We start from the raw sequence: 17,964 nt of genomic DNA, 5'->3' as shown, positions 1-17,964 counted from the left end.
AAAATAATTCCATCAAATTAATATTTAATTATAGCTCTTGTTTAGGTACATAGTCTTATTTTAGTATCCCTTTGACTAGAACTTTGTTATACAAACTAAAGTTCGACATAGCATAGCTCCACCTGGACACGAATACATTCTATACAGCACATATACACGGTACGAGTATATATACAACATATACATGCAACATTAGTTAGGTACCAAGTCTCCTAATTCGGACAAATCGGTAATTCTGAGGGTTAATATCAAGGGAAATAAATACTGAGCTTCAACAAACAAGTCATTGGTTAGATCAATGTACATTACTAGTGTAATAGTTAGAAAACATTAATGAAACAACGAGTTACATGACAATATTAATCAGAAAACGAGACATTGCAATAATTTTCATTTACCTACATACAATAACAAGACAAAACCTATCTAAGTTGAATAGCGCATGCATTATAAATTAGGACAACTTTTAAACATACTCGCACGATACATAGATATTCAACAATACTTTGACAAGTAAATTATTGACAACTTATGTTAAAAGATGACCAAAATTTTTATTGGAACCTTTATTCCTTTAACCTTAGACGATGTGCAACAAAAGCTGAATAAATAAACAAAAAAATATCTAAAAATACAACTTAAACATATTAAAACCTCTCAAAACAGAGAATGCACATACAATAGAATGTAGTGAGTAGATTAATAGAAAATTGAAGAAATGCGCCCAAAGAAGAGATCAAACTATTAATTTTATGGAACAAAAATAATTCTTTACACAATCGTAAATAATCGAACAGAACATTTTTCTTGAAAGAAAAACAAAATTAATCATACTATAATTTGTACGTAAGAAAATTCGACATTAAATATGATTTAAGGACTATTTCATAATTGCCGATTAAGTTTCGCTTAGCTTACCAATAATCACCAGTAAAGACTAACGAAAACAATCAAAAATGATGAAACAGGTCTTTAAAACATACAAAACTAACTCAAATCAATGCTTAGTTGTTCAAATTAGCCTATTTATAGCAGATAAACAGAAATATTCAACCGTATGAATAAGATAACAACTAAAACAATATTGTGATGAACTAAAACATAATACGTGCTTACATTACACGTGGGAATCATAGAGACAAAACCTTTGCAGATAAAATGTACAAGAGTTATCAACAAAATTGTGTATTGGAAATTACAGACATTCTTCAAAGCGCTACTTATGTATAAGGCACATGTCCTGTGACAATTTGTTATCAAAATATTTAGCATTCTGTCTGTTTAGGGCATTATTCACCTGTTTCAATATAATTATAATATAAAATATACAAAATAACATTAATTATTCCATTCACAATCATTGTACCAGTAATTTGTTCTTAAAAAAATCGTTACCTCAAAATAGGATTAGGAACAGATATGAAATATATCATCTATATTAACAAATATGTATAATGATACATTGACAAAATAATATTAAATGCCCAAACACAGACATCTTGCTACAAGAAATACACAATTTTGTCAACAACAGCATTGGATAAAGGTGCAAATCTTAACATAACTAGCGTAGAAATAGTAACAATAAGTTAGACGTTGTCCATATTTGGATGGAACGAGCTTCACCGCTCGTATAATTATGACCTTAGCAATTTGTTAAATTATTATATATACCACTGTCTTGTATTCTGGAAGTATTAATAAAGAGCCTAGTTCACAGACTGGCAGACTGAAGGGACGTGATAATATCTGTAGTTGAGTTAAAATAAATGCATTGACTTTACATTAACCCTTCGTATGTTTGGAACGTGGATCCACGCGAGACACAATGTATTTTCTATTGCTGTCTTATATACGGCATACGAGAGGTTAATAAGGTTCACATCTGTTTAACAAGACTGCATTAGACCTAAATATGGTCTGTTGCCCAGAAGCTTAAGGCTTAAGCCTTTAACTGCCATCAGAAAACTGTTGAAGGCAAATCCTCCACTAATGTAGGTTACCAGTGACCTACGTGGTAGTTAACATAGAAGTATATATTTGTGTTATGAGATTGAAATTGGAAGGTGTTTTTCAAACAGGGAAGGAAGCCATTTTTTTATGTTTACGGCATAATATGGTCTTAAGAAATCATGTATAAGGGGAAGCTACTTAATTTGATACTATGGGAAGCTCGCTTTGTTCTATATTTTGTTGCAACTATCAACTAAAATAGTTTTATTGTTACAAATAAATTTATGAATAGATCAACCATCCTTTATTTCAAGTAGACAGCGGTTGAGTTACACATAAATACTTAAAACAACTATTAAATACTATTACAATAATCTGTTCTATTACTTATTAACGGAATTGCGTGGAAGATGGAACCGACATTAAGACAAAACGTTTAGAACGTCAACAAAGGTATAATAAAATACTATTTCAATGTTTCCCTCAAAAAGATCATCCATCAATTCCAAGTAGTGGAATTATTCGTATTAATTTATAATATAAATTCATAAATAGACATACAAAATATATTATTTGTAGTGCTAAGAAAGTTCACATTTCAAACGACACGACATAACATAACGTTTATCCTATATTCTAATAAATACATAGACAATATAATATGGTAAGAGTAACAGTAAAGAGTTCCAAAACTGCCGTAGTGAAAATATATATTTTAGGGCTGGCAATACCGCGCCGTAACTTTAAAAAAATAGTAGTTCGAAAATCGAAGTAACCGTTATATTCTTTTTAATTTTAATCAGTCGAAAATAAAAATATTTGTTGTATATTGTTTAAATATTAGGTACAAACGGAATGCAGTTATTAATATCAGAATTAAAAATATAGGGGGGAAGGAACGGCGTTAAAGTTTTTTTCATAGAAAAATAACAATTTTAGTGAATTTTGTAACCTAACTGCGTGTAAATTAGACTACGATAGTTTATCGTATAACAGGTCTAATTTTTTACCGACAAAACAGTGAATATTTTGCAAATATCTTAGTTCGAATTTACGCAGTCAGATCGGTGGTAAATCTGAGAAAATCTAGTCCAACTACGTGGTCCCTGTTATAAGTCGTGGGCCGATGAAGTGTCCAACTCATTTTATTTAACTATAACATAATATAATTAATAAAATATTCGATTGAAACTACCATATAGCAAAGAGCCTAGTACGAATTTGAGTTACATTTAACGAGATCGAAAAATTACCGATCCCTCTGATTGGTAGGTTCATAGGAGCCTGCCAATCAGAACGCTGAACACGGTACCATTTCGATCTCTTCCAACGTAAAACAAACTCATTCTATGGCCTCTGCTAACGAGCAATGAAAATGTTACATTAAATATGAAATTAGGGTATAATTCTATTATTTTCCACATACGTCGGCCCACAAATTGTTCATGAAACTACAAACAGCTACGATTTGGCTTACCAAACGAACGGAAATCCTATGTTTGGTCCGTCTCACTGTTCAACTTACACCTACACATTGAGCTTAACGCTAAATATTTATAAACATTCAATATAGACTGTTCACCAACTACGTCACCACATAGAAATATCATTAGTTTTGTAAAACGTAACCTCTAGTACTAAGGTTCATTTTGCATTGTATTGTTCATTGTAATGTTTACTATATTGTGACGTAATTGGCGTCGGTCGTTAATGAGGAGTGCATTCGACCGCTAGATGGAGCTAGTGGTCACTGACTTGCGACAGTAACTTCAGCGTTTGTCTATATCTCTTCAATGATAATAATAATATTGGAATAGATATATAGGTACAATATAAATGTTTTGTGCTCAATTAAATTAATTCTATTTTTGGTAATATCTTTGAGACGTTGTCCGTGCCCACTAGCGCCACTGTCGCGGCAGTTTCTACAACTAATGCCTCCATATTGTTCTAAGTGCTACAAGCCTTGAGGCCTCACTATCCGTTATCCCATAATCTCAATTACTCCATTCTGTTTCAATCGTTAAATATGAATGTAGACCTGCCAAGTTATTTAACTTTATATTTCATATGTAACGATTAAAACAGACACAAATTGTAAGAAATAAATACTTGTATTGGTAATCGCTATCTATGTAAACAAGTGTGTGAGGTTTGTATGGAGTAAGCTGGTTTCTTTGTTGGTACATTTTGCATTGAAATCTATCTATAACTGATAGAATCATCTTTATAAGTATTATAATGTAATAGGTATTATCAATATTCTTGATACCAAAAACCAGTCTCCTCCATACAAATATTTGGCCATACTACTTAGGTAGATAAGTATCATTGCAGCCCAATAATAATATCATATGGTTTCCTTATTTATATTCTTAAAATAATTTGTTCTTTAACACCTGTGAGGCCCTCACACAAGGAGTGGAACAAGAATAAGATTGACTATTCACACTGGAATCAAATAAAAGTATACTTTCTCTAAAAGAGACAGAGTTTATTATTGCTTGTAGAGCTTAAATGAATGAGATATTCACTGGGATACCATAGTTATGAAACATTTGCACATTAACGGCTAGTTTAAATAGAATTTTGATAAAAGTTTCAACCAAAATGTGTCAAAATACTATCTTTAGTAAGTAAATCTACAGATACATAGATTATATCGAGATATAAATCAAAAATCTAGGTATCAAACTCAAATCTCTACTCCAATATAAAAAAAAAAAGCAAAATAGTCAATCAAGTTCCCGTTTTCTACATACATGGATAACGATTACCAAACATCCCGAGCGTGGCCTGCCCATCCCGTTACAGAAAGCCTCAACATATCCAAAGCTAACTCACAAAATACAATAATTATATTACATAATAACATAACTATACGCTACACATTGAACTGAACTAAAGTCCGTACACCATTGCGACTGTGTTTCAAGATTTAAATTCAAATATATTAAGTTAATAAGGAAAGATTGTTTTCAGTGACAGATCGGTTTTTGCGCTGCCTAGAGGGCGCTGCTAATGTTTTTGATCCTGTCAGACAACTTACAAGAACCAGGTATAAAACGTAATATCATTATGAAACTTACGCCAAGAGTGACGGTGGTGGCGTTATTCGTAGCTAACTTCAGTATGGAGCCGCAATGTATGGTGTGAAGTACGGAGCAAGTTGATCCTGTACAATAGTTGTGTGGACACAGTACGTGTTATTGTCGCTAGACTCTGGTGTTGTTCTGCTGTGTAGCACTCTACGTGTCCCTGGAAATATAAAGAAAAACATGTTTAACTATCGTTTGAATATATCTTCTTTCTTATTATAAATGATAGCAGCTTACTTTGTCGCGACCTTTGTCAAGTCAAACTCTTTGTGTTGTAGAGTAGTCGTAGCGCTTATCGTTAATGTTCGCAAACAGCAAAACAACTTTATCAGCAAGACAATCGGTATCGACAGCAACGGCTTAACTTTACTGATTCATTATTTTATTAACTTATGATGAATGTAAAATGAAAAGAAAGGAGGCTGACCCAATAAGTTCACGCTTATTGTACCAATAATAAGACTCTAAATGGTAAGTTCACTTGTAGCAAAATTTAAAATATGAATGCATTGCCAACATGATGTATGGTATGCTTACTTTCTACTCTTCGACCGGGTGGGTGAGCTATTGTTTGAGGTATGTGGACTGTCGCTCAGGTCGGAGCTCGAGCTTCGGATGTCGCCGTCCATCTGTAAACATTACAATCTTCGTCAACATTCACTCTCTAGATTTATGAAAATGGTGTTAAATAAGTATTTCGTGAGAAATTACCAACAACATAACAGTTTGTCACAGTCCAATCTACTGCCTTCTCTTTATAGAAAGGTTTACCACAATCTCCTTGATAGAAAGGTATGATAGATAGCAGAAATCTGGTTTAACAGCAAGTGTCCCTGTCCAATGTGTAATTCCATCATCATCATCAGCCTTTTTTCGTCCACTGCTGGACATAGGCCCGTCCAATGACACGCCACTAAGCACGCATCTTCAGTTTTACGCATCCAACCATTACCATCCACCTAGCTGGAGGGTGCCCAACACTACGTTTAACTAATCCATTGCTAATAAACCCATGTAATTCCTTAGCTGGCTCTTATGATACTTATGGGTAAGACAAATGTACTCTACACAAGTGCCATCATAACATCATGCCATAAAGAATATTGATATAATACCTGTCCAATCTTAATAGCGACGTATGCGATCTGCAGTATGAGCCAGGTCCACACTATGTGCAGCACGAGCAGTAGGCACAGCAGCGAGTTGAAGATGTAGTAAGCGGGGAACATCGGGAGCAGCATGGGCGCGCGGATTGATGTACTGGAAATATACACGACATAAGGCATTATTGCTTGTCGACTATAGACTTAAAAGGTACAGAGTTTAATTTAAAGTTCAACGTCACGCCTTTTATCCCCGAAGAGGTAGGCAGAGGTGCACATTACGACACGTAACGCCGCTATACAATGTACACCCACTTTTCACCATTTGTGTTATAAGTCCCATGTAATAGGGGGTGAGCCTATTGCTTTATACTGGACACAATTCCAGACTTTGCCCCTACTTAGAAATTATCTCCTGAAAACGTGTGGTGCGTTTCACAAACATACAAGTGTCATCATTGCACATGAGCACCCAGATCTTCTCTCGAAACAACAATTTTAGTGGATGTACTGACGACAAGTACAGTTAGAGTTCCGTTAGCGGGAATACGAACCCGAATATACTATTGCGCGGCAGCTCGAGCCACAAACTATTATTTCTTCGTGCAGTCAAAGTCAATGTTACGATAATAGTGGTAATCTCACCTCCAAATGAGGTAGAAGGGGTAGATGCCGACCCGGGTACCGATCCACACTACAATCAGCATCAGGAACAGCACGTCACACAGTTTCTGGTACTTCGCGTATTTGGACGCCTTCACCGACTAAAACATTACAATTACAATATTAAAAATTGTCACATAAACATTAACAGCCACTGGAAAATGATACACTCAAGAATTTGACATTATACCTTGCACTCAATAGTTAGACGGTTTGGAGATCGCAGTTTGGTCAAAAACAATTTAAAGTTAATTCAAATCCTAGCTCAGTTAAAATCTGTTTCAATCAAACTTCCTTATTATTTTTACACCTGAATCAATTGGACCTAAAGTTAGGCCAATCGATAATAATGACCACAGATCAGGAATATACCTGAGTTTTAATATGTCAACTTACTTCAACAAATATGTCCGCACAGTCGTGCAGTAAGAGCACGAGCGTGCCGATCCTGTGCAGGTTGCAGACCCAGCTGAAGGACAGCAGCAAGATGGTGGCGATGTGGTGCACGAACATCTGCCAGAAGTCCTTGCGGCGCACGTCCCAGAACTGAGAGAACGTCAGCGACCAGTAGAACGCTGCCGATATCATGTAGTACCACCAGATGTCGTTCGTGAGGCCCTGGAATTGAGAATGAGAACATGTTAGAAAGAAAGAAAATGTCCATGCTGAAAAAGACCTCTCCTTAGCCCGCCACGTTGAACACAAACTCACTATCTACTTGCATTCAACGGCTACTTGTGAATGTGATGATATCGTAGGTCCACCTTACAAGAGGCCTGCGCATGTTGTTTTTTTTTTAGTTAAATACAAATTCACTACAGACTTTTATCAACGGCTACCCGTGAATCTAATAATATTGTAGGTCTACCTTGCAGGACGCCTGCGCATGTTGATTTCTTTATGGAATAGGAGGCAACCGAGTAGACGGTTCACCTAATGGTAAGCTATTAGTGCCGCCCATGTTACATTTTCCGGAAAACATACAAACGCAACTCAAGTAATACAACACAAAACCATTACATAATTGTGTAACAAGCACGTGGTGCGAAGGTGTACGTCTCAAATTTGTGATAAAAACGAAACCGGTTCAGCAAATTAATGCAAGATAGGGTCTTGTGCTAGTGTTTTATTGGACCCTTACGTAACTCTGTGATGCGACCTTCTCAGTAAAGTTATCTACGCTATAGGAATACAATTTTTCTTTTTAAATAAATTAAGTTCGTCGACCGAATAATAAATTAATCCATTTTAATATAATGGCCAAAAATAGGTACATTTTTTAAATTGGTATATTTTGTTGAGTTATTTAGGTAGTTCACCTTTTGTTTGTTATTAAATTGAAGTGTTTGTTTAAAACTGAAATACGTGTACATGTATATTTTTGGATCCTCTTAAAAAGTATGATAGTATGTACACTTTTTGGATCTGATAACCTTGAAAAGTTGCAGACAGTCACAAAGTAAACTAGGACTTAGGTTAGTCCTAAGTTACGATACCTAGGATCTACGAACAAAGCACGGAAATAGGAACGTGGGAAAGAGTTACAAGTCAACAAAATGACACAACATTACATAAGATTCTAAAACACCTGTGTTACAAAAACGTTGTAAAGCAGTTTGTTTCCGACGAGTCCAATCAACAAATAAATGCAAATGATATGATGCATAGGAGGCGAGACATTTATAAAATGTCTATGTTGACCTTTAACGTTATCTTAGAAGCGAGTCTGGTCGTTGACTTGTCTTAACGTTCAAGGAGGTGCTATCGTGCTATGTATAAAGTTCTGAATTACCTAGAAGTTAGAAGTGATTTGGACTTTGAGCTAATTGGACTTGAACATCTATTACAGGATTGAAATCCTTTATCTTCTCAGTATGAAGAGTAAATTGTCATCACCAGCCTATTTTTACTGGTACACACAGCTGCATCCCTAACTCTACGACCCTTTTTTTTTTTGAGGGGGAAAATCATCCAATGACTTTTCTCGCCTTGGGCGAGGTGAGAGGGAGTGTCAGACTCTTACTGACTAAAAACCACCCCGTTCCTTCTCCTGCCTTTCGAGCCGGAGCCCCGGTAAACCCGCTAGGTTGTCCGCAGCTCCGGATTAGGCATCAGCCCTACTGGGCCCCATCTGTGGTGGTCTGATGGCTCTTTGAGGCGCGCGCGGAACGCGACGCGCCTCACGCACGGGTCTGGTTCTGGTCGGGCGGCGAACTACCCTTGCTCGCCGTCCGCAGGCCCGCACAACTCTACGACCCTGAGCTCGCTCTTCAGCTTCTCGCATTACATCACCGTTAGCCCCATGTATATAGCATGGAAACAGCGACAGATCCCATAGTAATGGGATTACGGAGTATCTAAAGACTTCATATTTCTTTTTTAATAATTCAGAGATTATGTAGCATGACTGGACATTTTATATGTAGCCCCTACTGTACACATATACTACGATTCATACACATTTCCTTTCCACACTCATTCATCATTCGCCAACAATAACTGAATAACTCATCTCTAGTCAATCGGAGCTCTCAATTATGTTAAGAGACCTTTAAACAATATTGTCTGCAATTAGAGTACAGTTAGCAGCACAATTGGTTTGCTCTACCATGCCATTAGTATAACAATTACTTCAATTTACAAAACGTCAGTGTTCTAACAGGTACTAATTAGTTTTTTACATATTGTGTGAACGGTTGTAGTGTATTTTGGTGGTATATTGTGGGTTTGTTAGTTTTCCCAACGGACTACGTTTTTTGAGAAGTAAAGTCATCCAATAACTTCCCTAGCCTTGGGCGAGGCGAAAGGGAGTGTCAGACTCTTACTGACTAAAAACCACCTCGTTGCTACTCCTACTTTTCGAGCCAGAGTTCCGATAACCCGCTAGGCAGTCCGTAGCTACTTCGTATACTTACGTAGTAATTTTCGAAGGTATAAACTCCTCAAGACTCCACCCTCGGAAAAGATGAAGGTGACTGCCCAAATCTTACAGACTAAGAACTATCTCGGTATCTCATCTCACAAATGGGTACGATAGAGCAGGAAATATATTCTCCTATGCAGTCCTGTCGTGTGAAATGTCGCAAAGTATACAGTAGGTAATTAAGTTTAAACTACCATTTTCTACCAACCTTGCCGACTATTCTAAGGAATCTATACAAGAGTTTAAAACTAAAAAGCCTATATTTGAACGTTGAGCAGACAAGGCTATCTAATATGAGATAATGACCTCTATACGGAATTTTAATTGGCTAAGAATGCTCAGACGTTTACTATGAGGTTTAGCAGACAGCTTGATTACAATATGCGATAGGAAACAAGATTCGCTGATAAGATGCCACCGAAATAGGTATTTATATTGATTTTTACCTATACTCAACTTGATAAGCTTAGTTTTTTTCTTCGGAGGGGTGGTTAGGAACACTCGTTAGTACGTTTAAAGTTTCTATCTGATTTATCATTCATTTCACATTACTTATCGTAAGATCAGGCATTTTACGATAGATTTACGATCACGGACTTAAAATGATAAGATTTTTTTATGATATAAGCCAGTAAACAAGCAGACGGATCACCTGGTGGTAAGCAATCGCTGCCGCTCAAAGACACCCTAAACACCAGAAGTGTTACAACTGCGTTGCCAACCTTTTGGGAATTAGGAATTTAAGGGTCGTTGGGGAATTGGCGATTGGGAAGTTTAGGAAGGTAAAGAATCTACAGAATACGCTTTTTTCTCAGATATTTTGGATACTTCTCTTGATGATAACGTTTCTCAAACTAACGAGCAAACTAAACAAGAATTATCCAAAGTCCAGTTCTTCGCAAGTATTACGGTAAGCTACACATTTTTCAAATGTATTAAATTCTACAAAACTATTAACTATCATTATAATTAAAAGTACGTCCACTATAATTGGAGTTAATTTATGTGAACATGTTAAGCCAAACTAGAGTTCAGATAAAACATCTGCTTGGTTTAATTAAAGTTTATAGAATTAATTGGACCCTTATGGCTATTAATATAAGAGTGTTGCCATCTGTAGTTTCTTTAGAAAAAGGTTACATGTGGGATGCCTCTGTTGATGAAGCTATGTCCCAATAGAACGCGAATCCTGCTAACATAACCGCTTTAGGAAATGTGTTTTATGAATGTTTCTTTCAAACAATACTAGCTTATGAGTCTAGGGCACGAATGTCCGGAGCTGCGGACTACCTACCGGCTTTACCGGGGCTCCGGCTCGTAAAGCAGGAGTAGGAACGGGGTGGTTTTTAGTCAGCAAGAGTCTGACACTCTCTCGCTTCACTCAAAGCGGGAGAGGTCATTGTATGATAATTGAATGTAACATATAAGCCTGTACATATTTATCAACATGTAACCACTACATACGTAAAAAATTCAATCTTAGGAAATCTATAAAGGCCTTAAGCAACTTGGTTAGAGCTTTAACTTGCACAAAGATAGCTCGATTTTAATTCGAAAAATGAAACCTATGAGTATTGAAAATGATAGGTCGTATAAAACTAGTAATAGTTTTTATTACTAGTGCGACCTAGAAGAATAAAAATTGTGTACTAAGGAAGACACGTGTAAAGATCCCCATTAATTTATTTAATATGATATTATTGCACGTTATTATGGTTAGATTATATTTATTTCTTTTTTCTCGTCACTATAATATGAAATTATCAAGATAATTGGTGGCCTAGAGTAAAAGGTGAAGGTTTATATTAACACGAGTAGAAGTCATGCAATAGAAAGAAAAATAAAATTAGAATATTTTCATAATTACAGCTACTGTACGGTTGGTGTAATGACTGGGCTACCAACTGCTGCTTCAGTTTTCTTATGATCAACAAAGTTACATTTTAGGTGTAGCTATGATGAGTATGTTAACGTTAGTGTTTATAAATGAACTGAGAATGAAATCAAGACATGACACACTCCTTGCATGGTTTTTTTAACTAACCTCCCCCCCCCCCTCACTAGAATTTTCTCCTGCACCGTGGATGCGTTTACAAACACACAATTTCACATACACATAACAACAATTTGTGGATCACACACAGAGTTGTTCCGTGCGAGAATCATACCCGCAAGCTCGACACGCGTAAATGGGATATCTAACAAAAAGCATAGGCGTAGCCAGGGGGCGGGGGGGTTTGGGGGTTTAAACCCCACCGAAAAGAATTATTCTCATGAATTAAGGAAGTTCATGAAGGAAGTTTTATCCGTTTTACTTTCTTGAACCCCTCCCGATACTAAAACCAGGCTACGCCTATGACAAAAAGTATATAGGTACGATAGTCTTACCTGATGAGGATATCCGATGTAACACTGGTCGATGTCCCACAGCCATTCCTTGTCCCAAAGCGTGTACAAGCCGAAGGCGAAATTACAGGTGTAGAAGAGCACTTTCCACGCATTCTCACAGAACTTCACGAGGGTCGAGGGCTTGTCCTGTCCGCGACGGAGGCGCCACCAGCGTTGCAACTCACGCTCCGATATTTCTAGCTTCTTGGCTAAGCTTTCCGGCTGAAAAGATAAGTTATACATTAGTATTAAAATAAAAATAATAGTACAGAAAACTTATGCTGGTTAAGACCGATGTGGAAAATTCTTTCATAATTGGATGCTTTACTTTTCAGATATTTTATATTCTGTTACTTTTATAGGAGCGGGACCTACTTTGAGAAAAAAATTAACGGGACGTGGGCGAAAGCAGGCGTAGAGCTATGAACAGAACTATGGCTAGTATTGGCTGGGCAATTTCTTAATAACGCATTTATTTCTATTCATTTGTACATAGACATACATAATTATATCATTTTTTATGAATTTCATATTTTGAATATTAGTCTCGTTAAGACATACGTACAACTGTTTAAAAGAAAGATAAATCTACTACAATAAACATAATGAATCAAGTTAATACTGAATTCATTCATGGTGCAGTAGTTATCATTAAATCCTAAGATAAGCCTATGGAGATAAGATTCTATTTTTGTTGCAAAACAAAACCAAAATCTGATAACACTCATCTGAGAGAAATATAAAATATAAAGAATAATTTAAAAGACTTCCCAATCCTCCGATTCCCCAACAACCCTTGAATTCCTAACAACCAAAAGGCCGGCAACGCCCTTGTAACGCCTCTGGTGGTTCGGGTGTCCATGGGCGGCGGCGATTGCTTACCATCAGGTGTTCCGTCTGCTCGTTTGCCGGTTTATACCATAAAAAAGTAAAGACATTTACTAAGACGAATTAACTAATATTTCTCGGTGAAGTTGCGTAATATTTTCTTCTGACAGCCGTACTCGCATTCATTTTGGTAAGTTAACCCAGTCCTTAAAAATAATATTTACGGAACAAAATCATTACTAAGACTTTGACTGCCAAAAAAATCGGTTGCAGGAAAATCCTCCTCTAACCCCGGTCTCTATAGTACACCATGGCGTTTCATTATAATATTGCTCTGGGTAAGGCAGTAAGTATTACAACGAGCTAACAAATAATATCTAGGTCTGATAGAGTGGGTAGTAATTTAGTAAATCCACGTGGGCACATGTAGGCGGCAATATCTCGGAACCAATGATTCTACATACTTATTTAATAAATATAGTACGAGGGCATTTGATCCACGTAAAAATTGATAGCCGATAACCGCACTGAACAGGCTTAGCAGATCCGATGGCAATAAAATGTATAGATAAGAGTGTCCGTTCTCCCATGCAAAGATAAATTGTGTAATTTGAATAATTTTAACTCGACGTTCTTTGTACTAAAGGTACTTTATTTTGTCAATTAAATCGTGTATTTTATTTGACATTCTACTATGGATCGTGGCCCAAAGGTTACTGGTTTATCTGTGACTATTGCCACACGAAAGTTTATTTTTCAGAGATTTATTAAATTATATCTAAAGCTGTGTAGCCACAGGTCCCATATTGAATACTGGGTTCTGATTTGTCCAGGAAATAGGTACCACGCAACAACCTTATTTCTTACTAAGTGAGACTAAAAACATAAATGGTGAATAGTGACTTGTCCTATTAAAACAATACACTTTCCATTAAGTAGATACGTGTTACAAGACAACTGAGGTGTACCTATTTGTCGATTAACTACTAAATTAATTTCGACAACCATGCTACCTATAAGCTTACAGTACTCTTAGTACGAGTTTGCTTTACGTTGAACGAAAACGAAACAAGAATGCTTTCGGCGCACTGATTGGTCAGCGCAAATCAACCAACCAATCAGAACACCGTACGTGCTTTTTTAACCGACTTCACAAAAAGGAGGTTCTCAATTCGACCGTATATATGCTTTTTTTTTTTATGTTTGTTCGCGGATAACTTTGTCGTTTATGAACCGATTTTGATGATTCTTTTTGTATTTGGTAGGTCTTATACCAGAGGTGGTCCCATTAAAATTTTATCAAAATTGGTTCAGCACTTTTTGAGATAATTAACAAAAACAAATATCAATACAAACATTTACTATTTCTGTTCGCGAATAACTGTGTCGTTTATGAACTGATTTGGATGATAATTGTTGTATTTCGAAGGTCTTACATCAGACGTTGTTCCATTAAAATTTTATCGAAATTGGTTCAGCACTTTTTGAGATAATTAACAAAAACTTTTTTTTATGTATGTTAATCGATATCTCCGGCAGTTATAGACCGATTTGAGAAATTCTTTTTGTGTTTGAAAGAGTACGATGTCAGTGTGGTCTCATTATAATTTTTTTAAAGTCTGACCATAAATGTAGAAGATAATCCAGGGAACTCCTCAAAAATAAACAGAATGTGCTCTGCGTTTGAGTTTAAGTGATGTATATTAGCTTATCTTTCTGAGTAACCATAAAATTCAGGACAGATGGTAGCATATCTGGTATAGAATGATGGGTAGCTTGATGTGCTGTCTGATTTACATGTATATGTAGGTACCTAATCTGTTTGTGTTTGACAAATGCATATCTCTGGCAGTTATAGTCCAATTTGTGAAATTCTTTTTGTGTTTGAAAGAGTACGATGGCAGTGTGGTTCCATATAATTGTTTTTAAAGTCTGACCATAAATGTGGAAGATAATCCAGTGAACTCCTTAAAAATGAGCAGAATGAGCTCTGCGTTTACGTTGAAGTGATGTATACTAGCTTATCTTTCTCAGTAGCCATAAAATTCAGGACAGATAGTAGCATATCTGGTATAGAATGATGGGTAGCTTGATGCGCAAGGAGTCGTTGCAAGGATCCGGCGAGTAGGGATTGCTCGCCGCCCGACCAGATCCAGACCCGTGCGTGCGGCGCGTCGCGTTCCGCGCGCGCCTCAAAGAGCCATCAGACCACCACAGATGGGGCCCAGTAGAGCTGATGCCTGATCCAGAGCTGCGGACTACCTAGCGGGTTTACCGGGGCTCTGGTTCGAAAAGCAGGAGTAGGAACGGGGTGGTTTTTAGTCAGTAAGAGTCTGACACTCCCTCTCGCCTCGCCGAAGACGAGAGAAGCCATTGGATGATTTTCCACCCTCAAAAAAAAAAAAAGCTTGATGTGCTGTCTGAGTTACATGACTGTATACCTATGTGGGTATCTAATCTGTTTGTGTGTTTGAAAACTGACTATGTATGTAGCTTATGAACAGGTTACTGTCAGCTGTCGGCTCAGCAGATCATAAGTAAGGGTATCAGGTTAATATACATTTGAAAATAATGTAATTATGCGTCAATATGGATAGATATTAATATTATTCATTTAAACGGCGCTGTCTCATATGAGCAGCGCGTTTAATAGGTCGACCCATACTCAAATAAGTTATTCACTAAAAATCAAGAAATAAAAAACATTTTTAACAAAAAAAACCGACTTCAAAAAATAAATATTCCAAAACAAATTAATATGCACTAAAAAGTAAAAGAAATAATTGCGTATTTTTCAACAACTTAATAAATCAACTAACTTTACTAACTCATCACACACATTATAATGTAAGTAGGTACAATTATTGTTATTTTTGGAGTCGGTGTCAGCCTAGGAAACGCCAACAACTAGCACGGTACGGGCGGAGTGGTGGTTAAGTACCTACTTACAACTGGTGTAAAACTGTAATGTTTTGTTGTGAAAATAGGTAAATAACAAACCTATCTTAGTTGGCTGACACCGACTCCAGAAATAACAATAATTGTACCTACTTACATTATAATGTGTGGATGAGTTAGTAAAGTTAGTTGATTTATTAAGTTGTTGAAAAATACGCAATTATTTCTTTTACTTTTTAGTGCATATTAATTTGTTTTGGAATATTTATTTTTTGAAGTCGGTTTTTTTTTGTTAAAAATGTTTTTTATTTATGTTTAATGGGTCGTTGTTTGGCCGCTATCCGTGCTTTCGTTAAACGTAAAACAACGTACTTAGGGCACCGAACTACTAACAAAAGTAAGTTAGTACAAGAACGACTGTAGCGTAATTACATTTCATATCCGACGATCGACCTAGACCAAAGTCGTCATGAAAGTCAACGAAATACAATTTTAATATAAGAAAATTGCCTTAAGTCGAAAATAATTTGATTTCCTTAGGTACCTACCTACCTACATAGCTTCGTCCTCATATTACTTTTAACCTTGTACAGAATCGATATTCGTGAGTAAAGACAAACAGTGAAATATTATTGACCTTAGTGTGCCCGCAATAATTTTCTTCAAACAATTTTCATATTTCTGTAATCATTTCTATAATAATAGGTACTTTATGAATACGTTTGTTTTTATTGATAGTTATCATTTAACGTACTTTTTATACTACGTAATGTCATAATGGCTAAAAAATTGTGATGTTGTTTATCAAAATTCGCTTACGATTTCGGCTTAAATTACTGTGGTATAATACCAATACTAATAAGTTGGGGACTTATAGTACTTATATGACTTATAGAACACCATTGAAACAACAAAGCAATCCGATTTTTTAATATTGTATTGTTAGATATTTTTGCCAAGTGTGATTAGACAACGGTACCCACTGCCTACTTAGCACTTGCGATTTATTATTTGTAGTATAGGTACGTGGGATTTATACTTTCGAAAACGATGAAGAAGCTAAGCTTATGTCCCAAATAACATGTTTATCAACATTATTTACCTACACTACATAGTATAAAATAAAGTCGCTTTCTCTGTCCCTTTGTATTAAATCTTTAAATCTTTTGATTTTGATGGGTTTTTTTTTAATAGAGTGATTCAAGTATGTATAATACATGCATAATATATCACCATTGCACCCATGCCAAGCGGGGTCGGGACGCTAGTTCTATAAAATTGATTCATACCTTAATAAAATTAGATGTAAGTACGCCTCCAAAATGCACTGAATTTGTAAACAGATATGATTATGATATCAAGTACACTTACTATATTTTTTTATGACCATTATGTGTAATATTGACCTAAACGTATGTACTTGATAATTTTGATGATAGCCAGTACGATATATCTTATCCTACAAAACACGAGTTGGGGAGGACGTGTGGATGTTTGTTAAGTACTCATCATCATCATCATCAGCCTGTTCTCGTCCCCTGCTGGGGGCATAGGACATAGGCCTCTCCAATGGCACGCCACTGAGCTCGATCTTCACTTCTACGCATCCAACCACTACCAGTCACCTTGTTAAGTACTATCATGCAAAAGCTATTGGATGTTGTTGAGAAACAAACAAACACATCTACAATATTATTAACTCTCTTTTTTGACCCGTAGTCGAATAAAATAATAATCGCTCCTCATTATACGCTTGTCTGTTAGTATAAATGTGAGAAACTCAAAAACGACTGCATTTTATTATACAGTTAGCCGTGATTCATTTTGAAAGTTGTATTAAGTACTGATTGCGATTTTGGGTAAAAAAATAAGATATGAGAGTAAGGGAGCTATACTGATTCCCTATAGTTCCTATTATCAGATCATTTTCACCCTAGTCACGTTGTGGATGCTGCGGGTAGTTTGTGTATTTCAATGTGCGCTGGGAATGACGAATGATATCCCAAATAATACAATATGGGGAGATAAAGTCGTTCATCATCCATTATTTCCCTTCACAAAAGAAATTAACAGATTCAAAGATAGTGAAAGTGGTCGATTCTCTACCAGT

At 36.1% G+C, this 17,964-nt stretch overlaps 1 protein-coding gene across 1 annotated transcript in view; it reads right to left on the bottom strand.

Annotated features, from left to right (window-relative positions):
- Window positions 1-7: 7 nt before the first annotated feature.
- LOC118275078 (ceramide synthase 5-like) overlaps window positions 8-17,964 on the bottom strand; it is a 30,730-nt gene continuing 12,773 nt past the window's right edge. The window contains exons 3-8 of the mRNA XM_035592935.2: window positions 12,129-12,350; window positions 7,214-7,435; window positions 6,800-6,918; window positions 6,167-6,311; window positions 5,589-5,680; window positions 8-5,211 (exon numbers count right to left, since the gene is read on the bottom strand). Of these exons, the coding sequence (XP_035448828.1) occupies window positions 5,202-5,211; window positions 5,589-5,680; window positions 6,167-6,311; window positions 6,800-6,918; window positions 7,214-7,435; window positions 12,129-12,350 (810 nt within the window). The 3' untranslated portion in view covers window positions 8-5,201. The remainder of the gene's footprint in view (window positions 5,212-5,588; window positions 5,681-6,166; window positions 6,312-6,799; window positions 6,919-7,213; window positions 7,436-12,128; window positions 12,351-17,964) is intronic.

The sequence above is a fragment of the Spodoptera frugiperda genome, chromosome 11, assembly GCF_023101765.2.
Source record: "Spodoptera frugiperda isolate SF20-4 chromosome 11, AGI-APGP_CSIRO_Sfru_2.0, whole genome shotgun sequence".
NCBI lineage: Eukaryota > Metazoa > Arthropoda > Insecta > Lepidoptera > Noctuidae > Spodoptera > Spodoptera frugiperda.
The sequence above is the reverse complement of the archived record's forward strand: the minus strand, read 5'-3'. Positions and strand labels throughout refer to the sequence as shown.